Source organism: Monodelphis domestica, chromosome 1 (assembly GCF_027887165.1).
Source record: "Monodelphis domestica isolate mMonDom1 chromosome 1, mMonDom1.pri, whole genome shotgun sequence".
NCBI lineage: Eukaryota > Metazoa > Chordata > Mammalia > Didelphimorphia > Didelphidae > Monodelphis > Monodelphis domestica.
Window position 1 is genome coordinate 716,137,247 of NC_077227.1, and position 18,817 is coordinate 716,156,063.

General features: G+C 37.6%; 1 protein-coding gene across 5 annotated transcripts in view; it reads right to left on the bottom strand.

The window, feature by feature from the left end:
* HYDIN (HYDIN axonemal central pair apparatus protein) overlaps positions 1–18,817 on the bottom strand; it is a 451,163-nt gene that overhangs the window by 211,742 nt on the left and 220,604 nt on the right. For all 5 annotated transcript variants that reach the window (XR_008917906.1, XM_056824703.1, XM_056824709.1 and 2 more), the window contains exons 19-20: positions 12,217–12,455; positions 4,010–4,268 (exon numbers count right to left, since the gene is read on the bottom strand). Coding sequence is in view for 4 of the 5 variants with exons in the window: in XM_056824703.1 (XP_056680681.1) it covers positions 4,010–4,268; positions 12,217–12,455 (498 nt within the window). In the remaining variant the exon portion in view is untranslated. The remainder of the gene's footprint in view (positions 1–4,009; positions 4,269–12,216; positions 12,456–18,817) is intronic.

The window sequence follows — 18,817 nt, forward strand, 5'->3', positions numbered from 1 at the left end:
AAATGCACTTAATATGTGAAGTTTCCCATTATAGTTGTTTGTGCTGCTGTCTTTGCTTCTTCCTAAAATACAGGTATGCTCCATGCCCCACTAGGGCAGTCATGATGTCTTATTGCAGTTCATAGCTCCACCCTGTAAAAAATAGACTCGAATACAGGACTACAATCCCCATGAGCCTTTGATCCACTTCCCCAGAATGCCTTGTAATCTCACCTGGGCCGAGATCGAGAAGATATTTAAGCAAAGGCTTTTGAAGGGCTCGGGCCCTTTTTGGACTTCCATTTGGAGCAGAGGCGTCTCTTCCATGATGTGAGGTTATTTTGTCTAGGCCTCTGGCCTAGGCACATGTTTCTTACTTGTATATTCTTAATCTTTAACCTTTAATAAACCTCTAAAAAATATATATTCCTTGCAGAGAGAAACTAATTTCTACCTGCCTCAGTCTCCCCATCTCCCCTAAATTTTAATCTTTACAGTTGGCGACCACTAGATTGGATGAGAACTTCTCAAAAAAAAATTTTTTTAGCCTAGAGAATTTTTTTAAAGCCAAGGTTCTCCGAGATGCTCTTTAGAAAACCATCTTGATCGGCTCCTGCCTGCGGCCCTCTCCAGCTCCTGCCTGCGGCCCTCTCCGGCTCCTGCGTCCTGCTCCTGGCCTCTCACCGGCCCGCTGCCTGCTGCCTGCCTATTTCTGTGCCCCAGACCCAGGAGCCCGACCCAGCCGGCTCATCACCCAGATCCTTGGAGCAGATTGCTGAGGACTCATTGCAACCAGCTGGTAACAGTATTGGCCACGTGGGCAGAGGGGAGAGACCAGAGGGAAAGGAGATTTTCCCTTAGGCTAAGCCTCCACGTGGCTGGGGGTATTGGCCGCAGGGGTATCAGAGGGGAAAGACAGAAAAGACTAGAGATCAGAAACAGACTTTTCAAACAGAAACTTAATAGCAATGGGCTGTTTAAAAGGATTTTTGACTCTTCTGGCCATTTCATTGATTTTACCTGCCTGTCAGGGAGCAGACTCAGCCCAAAGATTCAACTTTAACTTTGGGGAGGAAAATGGGTGGCCCAGCGAACTGGAAGCCAGGCCCAGAGACGGGAGGTCTCTAGTTAAAATCTGGCCTCCGATGCTTCCCAGCTATGGGGCCCTGGACGGATCCCTTGAACCCCGTAGCCTAGCCTTTACTACTCTACCTTCGGACAATAGACATTTAAATGGATAAATAAAAACAAACAAACAAAAAAAAACCCCAAGGAACTTTGAAGAGACTAAAGGCTATATTCTAAGGCATTTCAGACTCCAATGGTTTATAAAAAAATCTCTGTATTCTATTGCATTTTTTGTTTAAGGTTTAACTTTGTGATTTTAAGTTCATATATTACTGGATTGAATATTATTCTGTGAACTGAAGGTTGATTGAATTTATTTTGAATGTACTGAGTTTTGAAATTCTGTTGTTTTCCCCCTATAACTGTTGAAAAAATATTATTGTGAATAAGCCCATATATGAAAAAACAGCTTTTTTCTATTTTGCTGAGGATAGATGGACTTCAGAACTGGTTATAATTGTATTAACAACCTTTGGAATTTTAATGTGCTAAATACCTCAAATGATTTGATTTTAAGGGTTTTTAAATATGATTTTTGAATTTTTTTTAACAATCTGGTTATTTTTGCCTGCCTCTACCACGAGGTAAGGCCCATTCTAGTAGCTGAAGTGAAATGTATTTTATAACCCCCAACCTTCCCACATGTGAATGGAAGTTGGGCAGTTAATCTCAGGGCATTTGTATCCCTATAAGCCTCCAAGAAAAAGGAGCACCCCTTTATTTATGCTCTTTAGCTCACTATTTTACGTCTACCAGAATGATATATAGATTTCTTGATTATGTTCTTAACCCAAGATGAGTTTTACTTTGTTTTAAAAAAAAATATATGTTTATTACCAAGGTTGAAAGATTGCTACGTTTGTAAAAATTGTGACAAATGTCCATCAATTCATAGGTTTTAAAAATGTCACACAGCAACTTATGTGAAATATGAAAGTGTGTTTGTTTGCTATTGTAATTAATTGGGCTATTGAGAATTTTGGGGATTTTGGTAACTACATAGTGTGGTACCTTTCTGTAGTCCTGGCACTGACTGGGTAAATGCATCATTACTTAGATCATTTTGATTGGGCCCTGATTGAAGGACCTGTTACAGATTTATTTTTCTTCTACTTGGAATTTTTACACATAAGACTTTGATAGTCTATATTTTCATCCAGAAATTTTTCTTTTCTTTTGGATTTTCTGGTGTCTTTTTAATATCTCTTGCCAATTGATTCATATACCTCATACCTCAGCCATGCATCCCTAACTGATTCTGAATCTTTCAATCACCCACAACACGGGGGAATGTAAAAATATCATTATTTAAATTGCAAAGTTTAAATTCCTTTTGAGAAGAATTTTAGGTGAAGAAGATGCTACCTCTCTGAATCCAGAACTGAACTGTTGGAGAAGCCACCATGAAGAAGCCTCCAGACCACAAGTTGCACAAAATTGAACTTTGGGTGTGGTTGATTGAACATTTATTTGTATGTATACTTTTATGCCAAAGGGAACTGCCCCCTAACGGCTTTTTGTCAGTGTGTTCAGCAATTATTGGTTTTATTCTTTTTTCTCTTATCCTCACACTATTGTAATCTTTTAAGTTTATTATGTTTTTATGATCCTTTTGGGGAAAAATTAATTTTTCCACAAATGATCACACGGGGGGATGTAAAAAATAGACTCGAATACAGGACTACAATCCCCATGAGCCTTTGATCCACTTCCCCAGAATGCCTTGTAATCTCACCTGGGCCGAGATCGAGAAGATATTTAAGCAAAGGCTTTTGAAGGGCTCGGGCCCTTTTTGGACTTCCATTTGGAGCAGAGGCGTCTCTTCCATGATGTGAGGTTATTTTGTCTAGGCCTCTGGCCTAGGCACATGTTTCTTACTTGTATATTCTTAATCTTTAACCTTTAATAAACCTCTAAAAAATATATATTCCTTGCAGAGAGAAACTAATTTCTACCTGCCTCAGTCTCCCCCTCTCCCCTAAATTTTAATCTTTACAACCCCCCGTCGCTGTCCAGCACAGTGCTCATAGCCTGTGCTTAATAAATGTTGATCCATTGAATGAATGAGGCAAATAGCTATCTGCATGACTATAAGAACATAAAAAACATTTGCTGAAGATAAACTACAATTAGGTGATTTGTTAGTAAGTAAAAGTAGACTCTAATAAGGGGGAGATTTTTTTTTCTTGGAATCATAGGAGGGAAAATTCAAATGAGGAATGCTGCTCCAGCTAAGGCGTCTGAACTCTTAATTCTTACTCTGCCACTTACTAGCTAATGCTGCTTATTCAGTCTTTGGCCTCCTCTCTTAGCCTTATCTTCTTCATCTGTTAAATAGGGCTAAACAAATTTTATTGCTTGCCTGACAGAATTGTTGTGAGTAAAAGGGCTTAATGTGGTCTAAAATGCTACTGACATGTGAACCACTATTATCTCTAAGTCTTTTTTCTTGGGTGGGTAACAATGAATTTGTCTTCTTTTTGGTTCCTTTTCATTTTATGTAGTAAAGGATAATAGGAGAAATACATGGATTGATAGTTTTGTCTAAAAGTCCTCCTAACTAGAGTCCTTCTAAACAAGTCACATGTATTCACAGTAATTAATTGTTTCCTCTAGGAGTCAGACACTTCCTTAATTGACATTTTACAGAAAGGTTGATAGTTATAGAAACAAGGAGCACCATGGCAGTGCCCAAGCAATGAAGGCCATCAGCACTGCCATAATGAGTCATAGTTCTGATCCAATCCTTAAAGGAAATTATTTTCTTGATTATTAATTGAATTAATTAATTAGAAATTAATTTTCTAATCTAAATATCAAAGATTTTCCTTAAGAAATGCCCATTAACAGTTTCATTGGGGAAGAAAATCAAAGACTTTCATTGTTTGTCTTTTGTTTTTACCTTTGGAGAATCAGAAAATCCTTCCAACACCAATTCAGTTGATTGGCCTGGACCTAGCTCCATTCTGACAGGGTGAACCTGAAATACCGGTCCTTCTGATTCGACGACCTGTGAAACGTTCTGGTGCATGGGAACTTCATTGGAAATGCTTGTCCTGGTTTGTTTCTGGCAGTGACGGAAGCCTTCATTCATCCAGTATAGCTGGTGGTATCGGCGTCCCTTGTTTGTCAATTTTAGATTATAGAAAAAGGGGTCCACGCTGTGAAGATTTCAGAAACACAGAGAAAATTATAAATTGTATAGTATTCTGTATCCCTCTGTAAGCACCCTATATAGGCTCACTTCCCCAATTTAAACAGCCATATATTGGGGGTCCTAGGGGTACTTCTGTGGGTCTATGCTCCTCATACTATTTCTTAGAGTCATTAACAGCGTGTTTACCATTGGGTTGTACCAGCAGACCCAATTAACTCTTAGCAAAGGCATTTAGTAAGATGGCATAGTAAAAATAGCAATCATAAGAATATTCCCCAATAAACCATCCCACCAATATACACATTGTTCATGGAAAGACTAGGTCTAAACTAAGAGAAAGTGTAAGGTACATGGTACATACAAATTGGGCAAAGAAAACACATTGCTGCAGCTACTACAGGTTCTGAAAGTCCTATGACTTTCTGCAGAGTCCAGATACAGATTTCCCTTGGGTGCAGCATCTCTGGTGGCTTGCCATCTTTGCATAGTGTGACCATCTCCTTGGATGCTAGGGGACATGAGTCATAAAGAAGCTCCCTCCCTTGAATGAGGGTTTTTGTCTGAATGAAGGTCTGTCTGAAGTGTGTGTCATTTTTCTCTGCTGGATGAAATATCTTTGGTTGATTTGGTGTTTCTCCTTTAAAACAATCAGCTTACTCAGATGTGGGATAGAGCAGGAGGGTCAAATTCTGTCCTCCCTTTCCAGGTAGCTCCTATTTTGCAATTCTCTAACTTCTTCAGTTCTTTAAGTGCTAAATTTTATTCAGGGTGCAGATGTTCAAAGCCCCCATATATTCCAGTTGTTTTTAGTCATGTCTGACTCTTCAGGACCCCAGTTTGGGTTTTCTTGGCAAAGATACTAGGATGGTTTTCCATTTCCTTCTCCAGCCCATTTTGCAGATGAGGAAACTAAGGCAGACAGGGTGAAGTGACTTGACCAGGGTCACACAGCTAGTAAGTGTCATGGGGAAGATTTGAACTCATGAAGATGAGTCTTCCTGACTCCAGGTCCTGTACTCTCATACATACACTATTGCCACCTTGCTGCCTAAAGCCCCCACAGATATGTCACTGGGTTTTTCATGTCTCATAAAGGAATCAGGACATAGGAGCATTATACCATTACTTTAACATCTTATTAATATGTGGTTATTACATTTTGAATCTTACGTGATCATATTAACTGAGTTGTGGAGATACAGGTTATAGGTCCACACTTCATATCTACATCTGTGTTTGGGTATAAATAAAGACACACACTTTACTGCCCCCTCTCCCCACGAGAGGGTTAAAATCATATGAATAGTGTACAAGGATATTTTTGTTTGTTAAAAAAATTGTATAATACATTTTGTTTTCACTTAAAAATTTAAGGAAGATTGCACTAAATCACTCAGCCCTGGAAAGTAAAGTTGTGTAATCAAGAGAATTTAGGACTTGAAGTCAAGTGTCCTGGGTTCAAATCTCAGTTCTGACACTTACTAGTTATATAATCAGTATGCTCCTCTGAGCCTCAGTATTCTCATATGTAAAATAGTTATACTAATAAATGAACTATCTACTTCATAAAGTTGTTGTGAGAAAGTATTTCATAAACCTAAAGATAATATTTAAAATACAAGCTAGTATTTACACATTCTGGCATGATTATAGCTGAACATCATAATGACAGTTAGAAGATTTGGTTTAAATCCTGTCTCTGACATTTACTACTACTCTGTGTAACCCTGTGTTAGTCATTTTTTCATTCTAATTTCCTTTCTTATATCTTTTAATCATATCTATTTTTGCTTTAGCTTTGTCTGAACTTGGCTATAACATTTATGGGCATTGTCAATTGGGGATTTGATGCAGGAGGTGATCTGTGGATTCTTTCAATCTCTACTTTACCTTCTTGTCAAGAATAGCAGGGCAGTTTTCTTAGATAATTTCCTATAGAATGATGTCCAGGATTTTTCTTTGGCCATGATTTTCAGATAATCCAATAATTCTTAAATTATCTCTCCTGGATCTATTTTCTAGTTCTGTCAATGAGGAGTTTTTTATTTTCCTCAATTTTTTCATTCTTTTGATTTTGTTTTATAGGTTCTTTTATAGATTCTGCCTTATAATGTTTTGCTTCTAATTGTTTGATTCTAATTTTTAAAGACTGAATTTCATCCCTGACTTTTTGATCCTCTTTTTCCTTTTGATCTATTTTTCTTTGTAGGTTATTGTTTTATTTTTTACTTTTCTTTGCCTCATTTTCGAGCTTGTCAATTTTGGTTTTTAAGACACTATTTTCTTGTTTTAGTTCATGTGCCTCTGTTTCCAGACAACTTATTTTGCTTTTAAAATTCTTTCCTCAATTTTCTTCAACCCCTTTTGTTTTTTTGAATTGTGTTTTGAGTTCTTCCAAAGCTTGAGTCCAATTTGCTGAACTTTATGAGTTTTTTATTGGTGTTCCTTGGTCCTCCTCTGTTCCATTTGTTCTTTGTTCATTGTCTGAATAGAAGCTGTTGATTTTAATTTCTTTTTTCTTTTTCTGTTATTTACTCATATTTTCCCCTTCTTTCCCCCTCCTTATTGGCTGCATTCTTGCTCCTCTGTATTTTCTGGATCTGTGAATTTGGGCTTTTCTGTCCTAAAGGGGTTTCTTCTCTGCCCCACTGATTAACTAACTGGATTAGGCTGATGGAGCTGACCTGTTGTATTCATGTGTCCTGAGACCAGATCTTCCCCAGCTGCCAGCAGCAGCTGAAGGTGAAAGTGAAGGGGTGAAGGCTGAAGGTAGTTACCCTTAATCCTCTCCTCTACTCCTTTCTCCCTCCCTGCCAACTGGCCTATTGGAGCCCCGAGATTCCTGTGGTGGTATCAAAGTACTCTGGTATGATTACAGCCTTCTGCCTGGAATCCCAGTCAGCTGGTAGGTATTGATAAACTGGATTAATCCAGTTGAACTAATCTGTAGAGATGAATGTGCCCTGAGGCCAAAATTTCTAGAGGCAGAGGCTCAAGATGGAGGTGTGATGGCTAAAGGCTGAAATCAGTCTGCCCTCTTCTCTGCTTCTCTCCTCCAGCTGCCTCCTTGCCAACTGTGGTCAGAGCCCTAAGCTTCATGTCATTGTGGTGGCAAGGTACTTCGAACTGGTTGGAGCCCTCACCCTGAGATCCTACCAACTGCCTGAGGCTCAGCACAGTAGGTGGGGAATGGTCCCTCAGACCTTTCTTCTTTCTTTTCCTTAAACCTGAGAATTCAACCTTCTCTGTGTACTTTTTAAGTTGAATTGAGCAAGAGGGTCCCACAGCTCCCTTGTTGTTGGGTTTGGTTTTCTGTCCCTTTTGAAGCACTTTGTTTTTATTGGTATAGAAGGGTTTACACAGAGGAATGGACTTTTGCTGCTTCTAAGATGCCATCTTGACTCCATCTTTAACTTTGTCTGAGATCATGATTGCTACTCATGCTTTTTTTTTTACTTTAGATGATGCATAATAAATTCTGCTCCAGCCTTTTACCTTTTCTCTGTGTGACTTTTTCATTCTAAAATGAGGAAACTGGACTAGATTGTCCAAAGTCCTTTGCAGCTTTAAGTAACAGAATTCTAAAAAGTCAGACAAAAGGGATCCCTGTGATCATTTAGTCTATCCCAATCTCCTATGTGACAGCTGTGAAAGAATGGTCATGTAGGTTCCACTGGTACATGCCCAGTGATGGGGGACTCATGACTTCCTAAGCCAAAGCATTCTTGAATGAAGAGTTCTGATTATTATTCTGTCACATGAAGTCCCTTTCACACTTCTGCCTACTGGTTCAAGAATTGGATCTGGTCTGGTCTCTGGGTTCATTTTTCATCCTTCCCTCCTTTTTGGCATGTTCTTGTGGCTTTTTCTAAGATGATGGCTTATCCTGCCAGAGCAATGGTATGGCCACTCTGGATCTGCAATTCTAAGGAGCAGCTCAAAACAGGGAACTTCTCAGTAGCCTGACTATAAACTAACAAAAACAATCTTTGCTACATAGATTTGAAAGAGAGCCCTGTTTGATGGCCAAATCCATGTTGACCACTAAAAAAGAGACTTTATATTTGAACATTTAGATCACCCCCTGAATGTATGTTATGTGGGTGCAACGAATAGAGAGCCAGGCTTGGAGGCAGGAAGACTCATTTACAGAAGTTCAAATCTGGTCTCAGACTCCTGAGCGTGACCCTGAGCAAACCACTTAACTGTTTGCCTCAGTTTCTTTATCTATAAAATTAACTGGAAGAGGAAATGGTGAATCACTCTAGTATCTCTGCCAAGAAAACCTCAAATGGAGTCATAAAGAATTGGACATTCTGAAATTACTTAACAGCAACAACAAATGTTGGGGTCTCTTTTTTGGAGGGATCTAGGGGATGCTAAAATCTGTTCCTTTCTATTCCAAAATTCCCTCCCTTCTGCATTCAGCAACTACTTATTAACTGTCTACTGCATGTAGAACATTATGTTAGGAACAAGGTTTATTTGGGGTATATATGTATAAAGTAGTGGAATTGTATGCTTGTTAAAATGGGTTAATATCTGTATCCCCAAGGCCTGTTACAATGGTTTGTAAATAATGTGTACTTAAGAAATGATTATCTTTCATTCCTTCATTTATTCATATTGATTAAACACCAACTATGAGCAAGTTTGTTGAGTACTACTGGAGAAAGAAAGACTATGGGCCATTGTTGGATCTAATGAAGCTTAATATTTTGATGAGGACAGCAGGATATTACAGTATGCATGATTATTGCAATGTAATTGTAACTAACACGAAGAACTCAAAAGTTTGCAAAGTGTTTCAGATGCAACCTCTGATTTGATCCTGACCAAGATTAGGTACTATGACTCCCATTTCCCAGAGGAGTAAATTGAGTACCACTAGTATATATCAGAGAGAGAATCTGAATATATGTCTGCCCTGATTCCCAGTCTAACATCCTTTTACTTGTAGTGGTTCTGGTCATATATTTTCACAAGTGAAAGCTAAGTTTTACTGGGTACATTCAGAGATCACACAGATCTCTATAGAGTTGCTGTGACTTTAAGATAGAAATGAAAGGAATAGGTTCAATGGGACAATAACCAGAAGGGGTCCCCTTTGTTTTAGTTCTGTCTTCTTTCAACACACAACAGAGAAAACTTTCTGATAAAACCACATTCTGTTTTCAAAAGGTGCATGGCTTCTGATGGAATGAAAAGTAATTATTTATTGGGAAAATCAAGTAGATCTTAAAAAGAACTTTGCTTTCTGACTTAGAAATGATAACAAGTATTAGTTAAAGGCAGAAGAGTGGAAAGAGCTGGGCAATAGGGGTTAGATGACTTGCCCAAGATCATATAGCTAGAAAGTGTCTGAGGCCACATTTGAACCCAGGACCTCACATCTCCAGACCTGCCCTCTCTTCACTGAGCCACCTAGCTGCCTGGAAAGTAAATTTTGAACAGCAATGACTGAGATGTGGTCCTACGTGAAAAAAAATGTATGATTGCTAGACTTTCAGACAATATAGTTCATATATCAAGGCCAGGAAGATCACTTGGATGGCTTCTATTTCTACAACTCATGTCCCAGTAATATAATGCTTTTTGTAAGTTTGTTGATACCAGGGAACTTCTCTATATACCCCAGAGACTTTAGAATGCAATCCTTTACTGAATAGGTGGTTAATAAATATTCATTCATTGATTTGGTTGTTTTTTTTCTGATTCAATCTCCTTTGAACTTGTTTCTTTAGTAAGAAAAGTAAATAGATCTCTTCAGTACTTCTTCCAATTATGCTAACTTTCTTAGAATAAAATTTCCAAAATATTCCTTCTGAACTATTCTAGGACCAGTCACACATGAAAAGTAAAACTTACTTCAAATAAGTAAGTGAAAGAAAATTAATTTTATGTGAGTAAACTTCAGTCACTATTTATATTGATATTTACATGAATACATCCACATCCAAACAGGACTTGATTATTGGAATTTTTTCCCTCAGCAGGTCAATATTCCACCTTGATTCAACTTCAGAATCAATGGTATTTCTGTTGAGAAATTTGTGACACCATCATAACTCATCATAGCTTACATTTCTATAGCCTTTGGAGGTTTACAATGTATTTTTCTCTCCTAACATCCCTGTGAAGTAGATGGTGCAAGTATTATTAACCCTGTTTTACTGCTGAGGAAACAGAGACACAAAGATATTAAATGATTTGACCACATCGGCATAGTTACTTAGGGTGGGAATTGGGACTCCACACCAGGTCTTCAAGCCTCTTGTCACTAAGGAAAGGGGCTCAACTGTGGAATGAATGGTGATGCCAATGGACAACTAAATTTGATACCTCTCTCTCTGGAATCTTGGGACATAAAAGTCTCTAAGCTCCCAACAAAATTTCAAATGCCCTCTTGGGTTGTATTGATACATTCTTTGTGGATTAGTGAGAATATGGCATTTAAATCCATGGCTGGCTTAATGCTGTTTTGTATAATTATATTTAAGTTTGAGAAGTAGTATGGCATAATAGCTAGAAAGCTGGCATCAGTCATGATGAGCTATATACAAATCCCATCTGACACAATTCCTTTACTGGTGGCTGAGCAATAAGAGCCATGAACTCAATCGATCATTGAAAGGGAAGGCTCCATCCTTAGGCTTCTCTTTTCAGCAGGACATCATTCCAGAATGATTCAAGAATGAGGAAGTGACTTTCCTCTGTCTCATCCTGGCCACATAGTAACTGAGTCCGCATGGCAGCTTGAGCAGGTACTTGACTACAAAGGTTGAACTTGGTCCTTGTGTCTCTTTGGACATTTTGTGCCTGACTGGAATGTCATTCTGACTTGTTTGTGCCCAGTCTTAGAGGCAAGCTTTTGAGTTTGAGAAGCCTGGTGATGGTGGGTCTCTTTGATGGAAACGACTGTTGAGAGAGAAGGATAGCACTGACAGGAAGAGGAGCTCAACCTTCAGCCAGGCTTGCCAGAAGCCAAGGATCTGGATGGAGATTATTTTACCAGTGTAGAGCCGTGCCGAAATGTAAAATTACTTTTAGGCAGTGAAAATGCCTGGTGTCACTATCTTGTATAAGAATCAGCAGGGAAGTCAGTGTATTGTCAAACCAAAGAGTACATGAGGTAGGTTGGGTAGGAGTAAGGTGTAAGATGATTGGGAAAGCAAGAGGGTTCAGCAATATGGAAATATGCATTACATGAAAGTATAGGTATAATCTGTATTCACTGCCTTGGGGAGGAGAGAAGGAAGGGAGGATATCTGAATTTTAAAATGTCAAAAAACAATTGTAAAAACTTGTTTCTAAATGTAATTGAAAAAAAAAACAATGGGAAGAAAAAGAAAAGTGGGGGGGGGTCCAGGTTATGAAGAGCTTTGAAGATCAGACAGAGAATTTCCTGTTTCATCATGGAGTTGGCAGGGGGCTACTGGAATTTACCGAATAGAAGGGGTGATGTGACCAGATGACTTCTGACTGCAGTAGGAAGAGATTCGAGGCAGGGAGATCACCCAAAAGGCTAGTGTCATAGTCTGGGTATGAGGGAATGAGGACCTGCACCAGGATAGTGAGCATGTCAGAGGAGAGAAGTGGGGCTGGTATATGAGAGATGTTTAGGAAGGCAAAATCAATAGGACTTGGCAAAGGGTAGATGAAAGAGAGGAGGGGAGGCAAGGGGGAGGCAATATCACTACTGCTATTACAATGCCACCTCATTAAATGCCTTTGAGCTAATTCTGTATAATGTCAGGTTTGGGGATGTGTTGACCAGTTTTAATGAATTCTCCTTCTTTTTCCTTATTTTCTTTCTTTAAAATAATTCTTTGTTATGAGGAATGTCTCATTAGGAGAAGGAAGGGAAGGGGGGAAATCTTGTTGATTCTCAAACAAGAAGCATCAATAACAGTGATAAGTAAAAAAAGGATTGAACCCTAAGGCTTCCCTACCTGAAGTGAGCCCCTAAGTTGAGTTCTGGAGCAAAAGGTTTATCAGAAACAATTGTGGTGCCCTTCCCCAAAGCTTGGACAGGGATATGGTAGTTGTTGCTATTCTGAATGGACAAAATGATCACGTCTTTAAATAGCAGCATGTCGTCTAAGTTCGCAGTCACCGTCAGGACAATTTCAGTTTCTGGAGGAACGATGCCTTCCTCTGGCAAAATCTTCCACAGGGACTTTTTGTTAACCTACAATATAAGATCAAAAAGGTCACAGCTTCTAGTACATGTGAAACCCTAGAGGCATCAAAGAAAGAAAAGAGTAAAGCTCAATACCAGAGGGAAACCATTTTTTTTTTCCTAACAAAAATGATTAGGATGATCTTTGGAAATGAAAACCCATTATGATTGTAGTTTTTACACCTTCTGTAAACATTGATTGGAATTCTGGTGCTTTAAATGGAAGATCTTCAGCCAATAATCAATAAGTAGTTATAGAGGAACCAAACCAAATAAATCTTGACCTTCTCATGATAAATGAAACCAGATGATATAAAGAAGTTGAAGCTACATAGAATAATGATTAGCTAGCATTGATATAGTGCTTTAAGTTTTGCAAAATTCTCTAGAAATATCTCATTTGATCCTCACAACCCTCCTGGGAGGTAGGTGATTTTATTATCCTATTCTATAGAGGAGGAAACTGAGGCAATCAGGTTAAGTACTTGCCTATAGCTAGTAAATATTTGAGTCTGGATGTGAATTCAGAAGCCTATATCATCACAGCACACAACTGATGAAATGATGTAGTTTCCAAGATTCCATTTTGTTTCTTGTGCTTAAAGTCTCCCACAAGATACAAGGTCATACAACCTATGCCTATGCTTATTATGGTCTTGATAGGTAGAACCATGGAAGCTTTGTTCAATAATTATCAATATTAAAGGAGAAGCAAATCAAGGACATGTAAGCTCGACCTAGACATTTGCCTTTGTTGTGGAGCATGTCCTGGTAGAATCCAAATGGAAGACCCTCTATGAATGACTTCTATATGCTTCTGTTTTGATGATTATGTGAATTGCATCAAGACCCAGAGTACTACAGGACTTCTTCATGCCCACTTAAAAGAGATTGACCTAATAATCTGTAGGGCAAAAAGGAAGGGGACGAAGCATGAACATTGCTTAGGATGTCATGCACTTGGCTGTCTGTCTAGACCACTGTGTTAGGTAGGCACCACAGATGAACAAGGAGATGGCCCCAAACTGAGTATGAGGAAAAGAGTGAGTTTGATGGTCAACCTCACTGTACTTTCTGTGTTTCCAAGCTGCTTTCTGACACACACACACAAAACTCAGCTTTTTTTACATGAATATTAAGAACCACAAGTAGCCTAAGGGGAAATGTAGAAACATTGTAGACAGAAAAAAAAGCAAGAGCCTATTATCAGTGTTGATCTGTACACAAGAAGTAGGAGAGGAGGTATCATCTGGGGAATGAATGATTGTACAGGGAAGAGTGTTAGTCATTTAGAGAGAACAAAAGATAGCATATGGACAGGTCAAGTACTGCAATATTATCTATGGAGTGTTAAAATATTTAGAGGAAGGTCTCTAGCCTGTGGGTAGCTCTTTAAAATATTTAGGGGAGAATATGATTAAGAATTATACCAGTTCTGAAATCAGTCAGCCAACAAACATTTAGGAGGCACTTACTATGGGCCAGGCATTGTGCTAAGGACTGGGCATGCAAAGAAGGGCAAAAATAGTCCTTGCTCTCATTAGGGAAGGAAACAAATACCTATTTAAAAACAAGACAAAGGATAAATTAGAGATAGTCAATAGAGGGAAGGCACTGGTATGCAGGGGGTCAGGAAAAGCTTTGTGTAGAAGATAGGATTTTAGCTGTACTGTTAAAATAATCTAGAGAAGGCAGGAGATTGAGTCTGCTCATGAGCAAAATGAAAAGATGTGATTGAAAAATAATTTTTAGCCCTAGAGTCAGTTAGAAAACTACCTTAAAACAGCAAAGCACAATTTTTGAAAGCTTTAAGGTTTGGTTTGAAATATAGCTAAATTGTTAGTTTTTCTAGATGAGAATGTTTGCTTATTCATATTCTTTATTCCATCAACATTGACATAAATAGAACATTATAATAAATGTTTACTAGAACTTAAGCACAGAAAATGTCACCAACAATAATGAGGAATATGGCATCTTGCCAAGATGCCCCCAGTTTTTCTTAGAGGGACATATTGATGATCTTATCATTTATAATCTTTTCTGGAAAAAAAATTGGATTTTTAATAATCAGCATAAATCCATCTACTCTCCCTCCCATCCCACTCTGCCTCAATTGAGAATGAAAGGTAAACCAAATTCCCAATACAAAAAGGTATTTCTAGCAAAACAAATTTCCACATGTGTGGTGCCCTTCCCCAAAGCTTTGACAGGAATCTGATAGCTGTTGCTATTCTGAATAGATTAAATGATGGCATCTTTAAATAGCAGCATGTCATCTAAATTAGCAGTCACTATGCCCCATGAAAAGAAATTTTATAAATATAAATATATAATTTATATATATCTATATGTAAAATATATACACATACATATATATAAAGACATGTATCAAGTTTCATTTTAGAGTATAACCAGTTTACCCTTATGATTGTTTATTTCCTTATGATTGTTTATTCATGTTTACTTTTTAATAGTTCTCTTGATTTCATTATACTTGAGACCTTCTCATTCTGATCATTTTATCTGGAATACTTGGATTTTTTCTATTTAAACAAAGATTGATTTCCCCCCCATATGATTCTACTCAGTTTTGTTGGGTAAGTTATTCTTGGCTAGAAGTCTGTATCTTATGCCTTCTGGAATACCTTGTATTTCATAGTCTTTGTTCTTTTAGAGTGGTGATTGCTAAGTTGTATATGATTCTTACTGTGGCTCTTCGTATTTGAATTCTTTCTTTCTGGTTGCTTGCAGTATTTTTCCTGTCACCTGGAAGGTCTTGATTTTGACTATGATATTCTTTATGGTTTTTATGTTGGGGTTTCTTTCAGGTAGTGACTGGTAGATACTTCTTACATCCATTTTGACCTAGATTTTAGTGATATGTGCAGTTTACTTTCTCTAATAAAGGTCTCATTTCTCAAATAAGTAAAGAATTAAACCAAATTGATAAGAATACAAGTCATTTGGCAACTGACAAATGGTCAAAGCATATGAGTAGACAGTTTACTTTCTCTAATAAAGGTCTCATTTCTCAAATAAGTAAAGAATTAAACCAAATTGATAAGAATACAAGTCATTTGGCAACTGACAAATGGTCAAAGCATATGAGTAGGCAGTTTTGAGATGAAGAAATCAAAGCCATCAATAATCATATGAAAAAATATTCTAAATCTCTTATTTATAGAAATGCAAATTAAAACAACTTTGAGGTACCACCTTACACCTATCAGATTGGTTAATAGGACAGTAAAGGAAAATGATAATTATTGGAGGGGATGTGGCAAAATTGGGAATTGAGAATGAAACATAAACAAAGTCAGGTACTAATCCATTGCTGGTGGAGCATGAACTGATCCAACCATTTGGGAGGGCAACTTGGAATTATGCCCAAATTAAAAAAAAAAGGTAAAAGAACCTACTTGTACAAAATTATTTATAGGTGCTCTTTTTTTTTGGTGGCAAAGAATTGGAAGTTGAGGAAATGTCCATCAGTTGGGGAATGGCTGAATAAATTGTGGTATATGATGGTGATGGAATGCTATTGTGCTGTAAGGAAAGATGAACAGGATGATTTCAGAAAGAACTGGAAAGACTTATATGAACTGATGCAGAGTGAAATAAGTAGAATCAGGAGAACATTGTCCACAGTAACAGAAATATTGTGGGATGATTAGCTGTGATAGACTTAGCTTGGTAATATATTGGTAATATAATGATCCAGGACAATTCTGAGGGACTTAGGACAAAGAATGCCTTCTATCTCCAGAGAAAGAACTGTTGGAGTCAGAATGAAGATGAAAGCAGATGATTTTCAATAGTTTATTTGGGTTTATGTTTTAGGGTTTTGGTTTTATAAGTTTACTCATTTATAAAAATGAGCAAAATTGAAATATGTTTTACATGACAATACACATATAGCTCAGATCAAATTGCCTGCCAACATTGGGAGGGGGAAGAGAAGGAAGGGAGGGAAGGAGATAACCTGGGAAAACTTGTGTGGAAATTTGTTAATTGGTAAAATATTTAAAAAATAAAATATCTACAAAGTACTTTAAAGAAATCCTTACCTTCTATCTTAGTATCAATCCTAAAACAGAAGAACAGTAAGGGCTAGGCAATCCAGGTTAAGTGACTTGTTCAGGGTCAAGCAGCTAGGAAGTGTCTGAAGTCAAATTTGAACTCAGGTCTTCCCAACTCTAGGCTGGGTTTATAGCTGACCTCTGACGCTTTCTGGTTGTGTGACCTTTGGCAAGAGTTACTTCATTTTAATTGCCTAGCCCTTACTGCTCTTCTGCTTTAGAGTCAACTCTTAGTACTGATTATAAGACAAAAGGTAAGTGTTTTTTTTTTTAAGGGAAAAATACTGTGAAAAAAGTCAAGGAAGGTCATCTTGAGTCAGAGTGTTATGGGTTTTAACTGCAATAGGGAGGAATTTGTATTTTATCTGAGAAACCATAAGCAGCTATTAAAGATTCTTGAGCATGGGAGTGACATGATTAAACTTGTGTTTTAGTAAAATTATTTGGGGAGCTATGTGGATGTTGGATTGGAAAAGGTAAGAAAATAGAAGTAGAGAGACCAATCAGGAGGCTGTTTCAATCATATAGGTGAGAGATGATGGAAATAATTGGAAAGAAGGGGAAGAATCCAAGAGGTGTCATGGAGATAGACTCCCATGATCTCAGATATGGAGCTGGAATGGCCCCTAGAAGTCATTTATTTCAATTCTCTCATTTTACAAATGAATAAAACCTCTGGCAGTTCTGCATTTCCAGCTGCCTCCTCTAGGACATATCTCATAATTATTATTGATGTTAGTCTCCACATCAATGCCCCATCAGCATGGCCAATTCAACAGATCCAAACTTGACCTTGTCTATCCACTCTCCTGGGTTTGAAAGTGGGGGATCACCCTTCATCTCTTCTCTCTCTCATGTTGTATATCTGATCAGTTCTCAAGCTCAGTCTCTTCTTCTTCTACAAATACCCTTTGCATCAGTTTCCTCCTGCAGGAGAAAATATCTGGTTTTCCAAATCACCAATCTGCATTTGTGTAAAACATGGTACTTAAAATGTTAATAACACAAATGATGGCATTTTTGCCTTTGAGGCAAGAGTGAAATTCCATGATCTGTTACTGAGGGCAAGATAGAATGGTCCAGTTTCTTGACAGGCTTTGACTTTAGGATGATCATTCCTAATTCATCCTCTTAATTTCTCAGCAACACTTCTACCTCCAAAGTGAAAACTTGCAGTAATTTCATACTATGATGGAAATTGTTATAATTCCAAATTTAATTTTATATTTGAAAATTGATATGTATAGTTCTGTTTCTTCTATAGTTTGATAAAGTTTGATATTGTTTTCTAATGGAGTGACTATAGTTTGCTTTTTAATCTATGAGTTTGAGTAGTATGTATTTATATTTAAATATCAAATCTATAGTCTGACTTGGATAATGCTCTCATTTAAAAATGCATCAAAAAACAGTTATCAAACATGAGTGACTCATTTTAATTTTACTACCTCCAGATCTTAGATATTAGGCTAAAAGAATTCTTTATTGCAAGACATAATGGCTTTTCCCACATTCAACATTGATTCTAGTGTTAATTAATCCCTTCTAGTGCAGGGCAAAAGGAGCATTACTTGGGAATAGAATAGAATAGAATGATATGGAAAGGGGGCTTTCAGTGGATTGAGAACTAGACTTAGAGGCAGGAGGCACTAAGTTCAGATCTGACCTCAGATACTTCCTAGCTGTGTGTCCCTGGGCAAGTCACTTAATTCCCATTGTCCAGCCCTTACTGCTCTTCTGCCTTAGAACCAATATACACTAAGAAGCAAAATGGAAAAGGAGAAGTAGATAGTTCTCACCTATCACCATCCAATTTTTGGTCTTAGACCACTCTACTTGGTATCTCAGGGAAGTTTTATTATTTACTTTCTTTAAAATGTCTTATTTGCTTCCTTAAAAAACAACAACTAAAAATTGGCAATGAAGAGACCAAGCTATCACAATGGTCTACTTAAAAAATCCTAGAGAATCAACTAAAAAGCTAGTGGAAATAATCAACAACTTCAGCAAAGTTGCAGGATACAAAATAAACCCACATAAGTCATCAGCATTTCTATATATCTCCAACACACTTCAGCAGCAGGAATTAGAGAAATTCCATTCAAAATCACCTTAGATGATATAAAATACCTAGGAATCTATCTGCCAAGACAAACCCAGGAACTATATGAACACAACTACAAAACACTTTCTACACAACTAAAACTAGATCTGAGCAATTGGAAAAACATCAACTGCTCATGGGTAGGATGAGCTAACATAATAAAAATGACCATCTTACCCAAACAT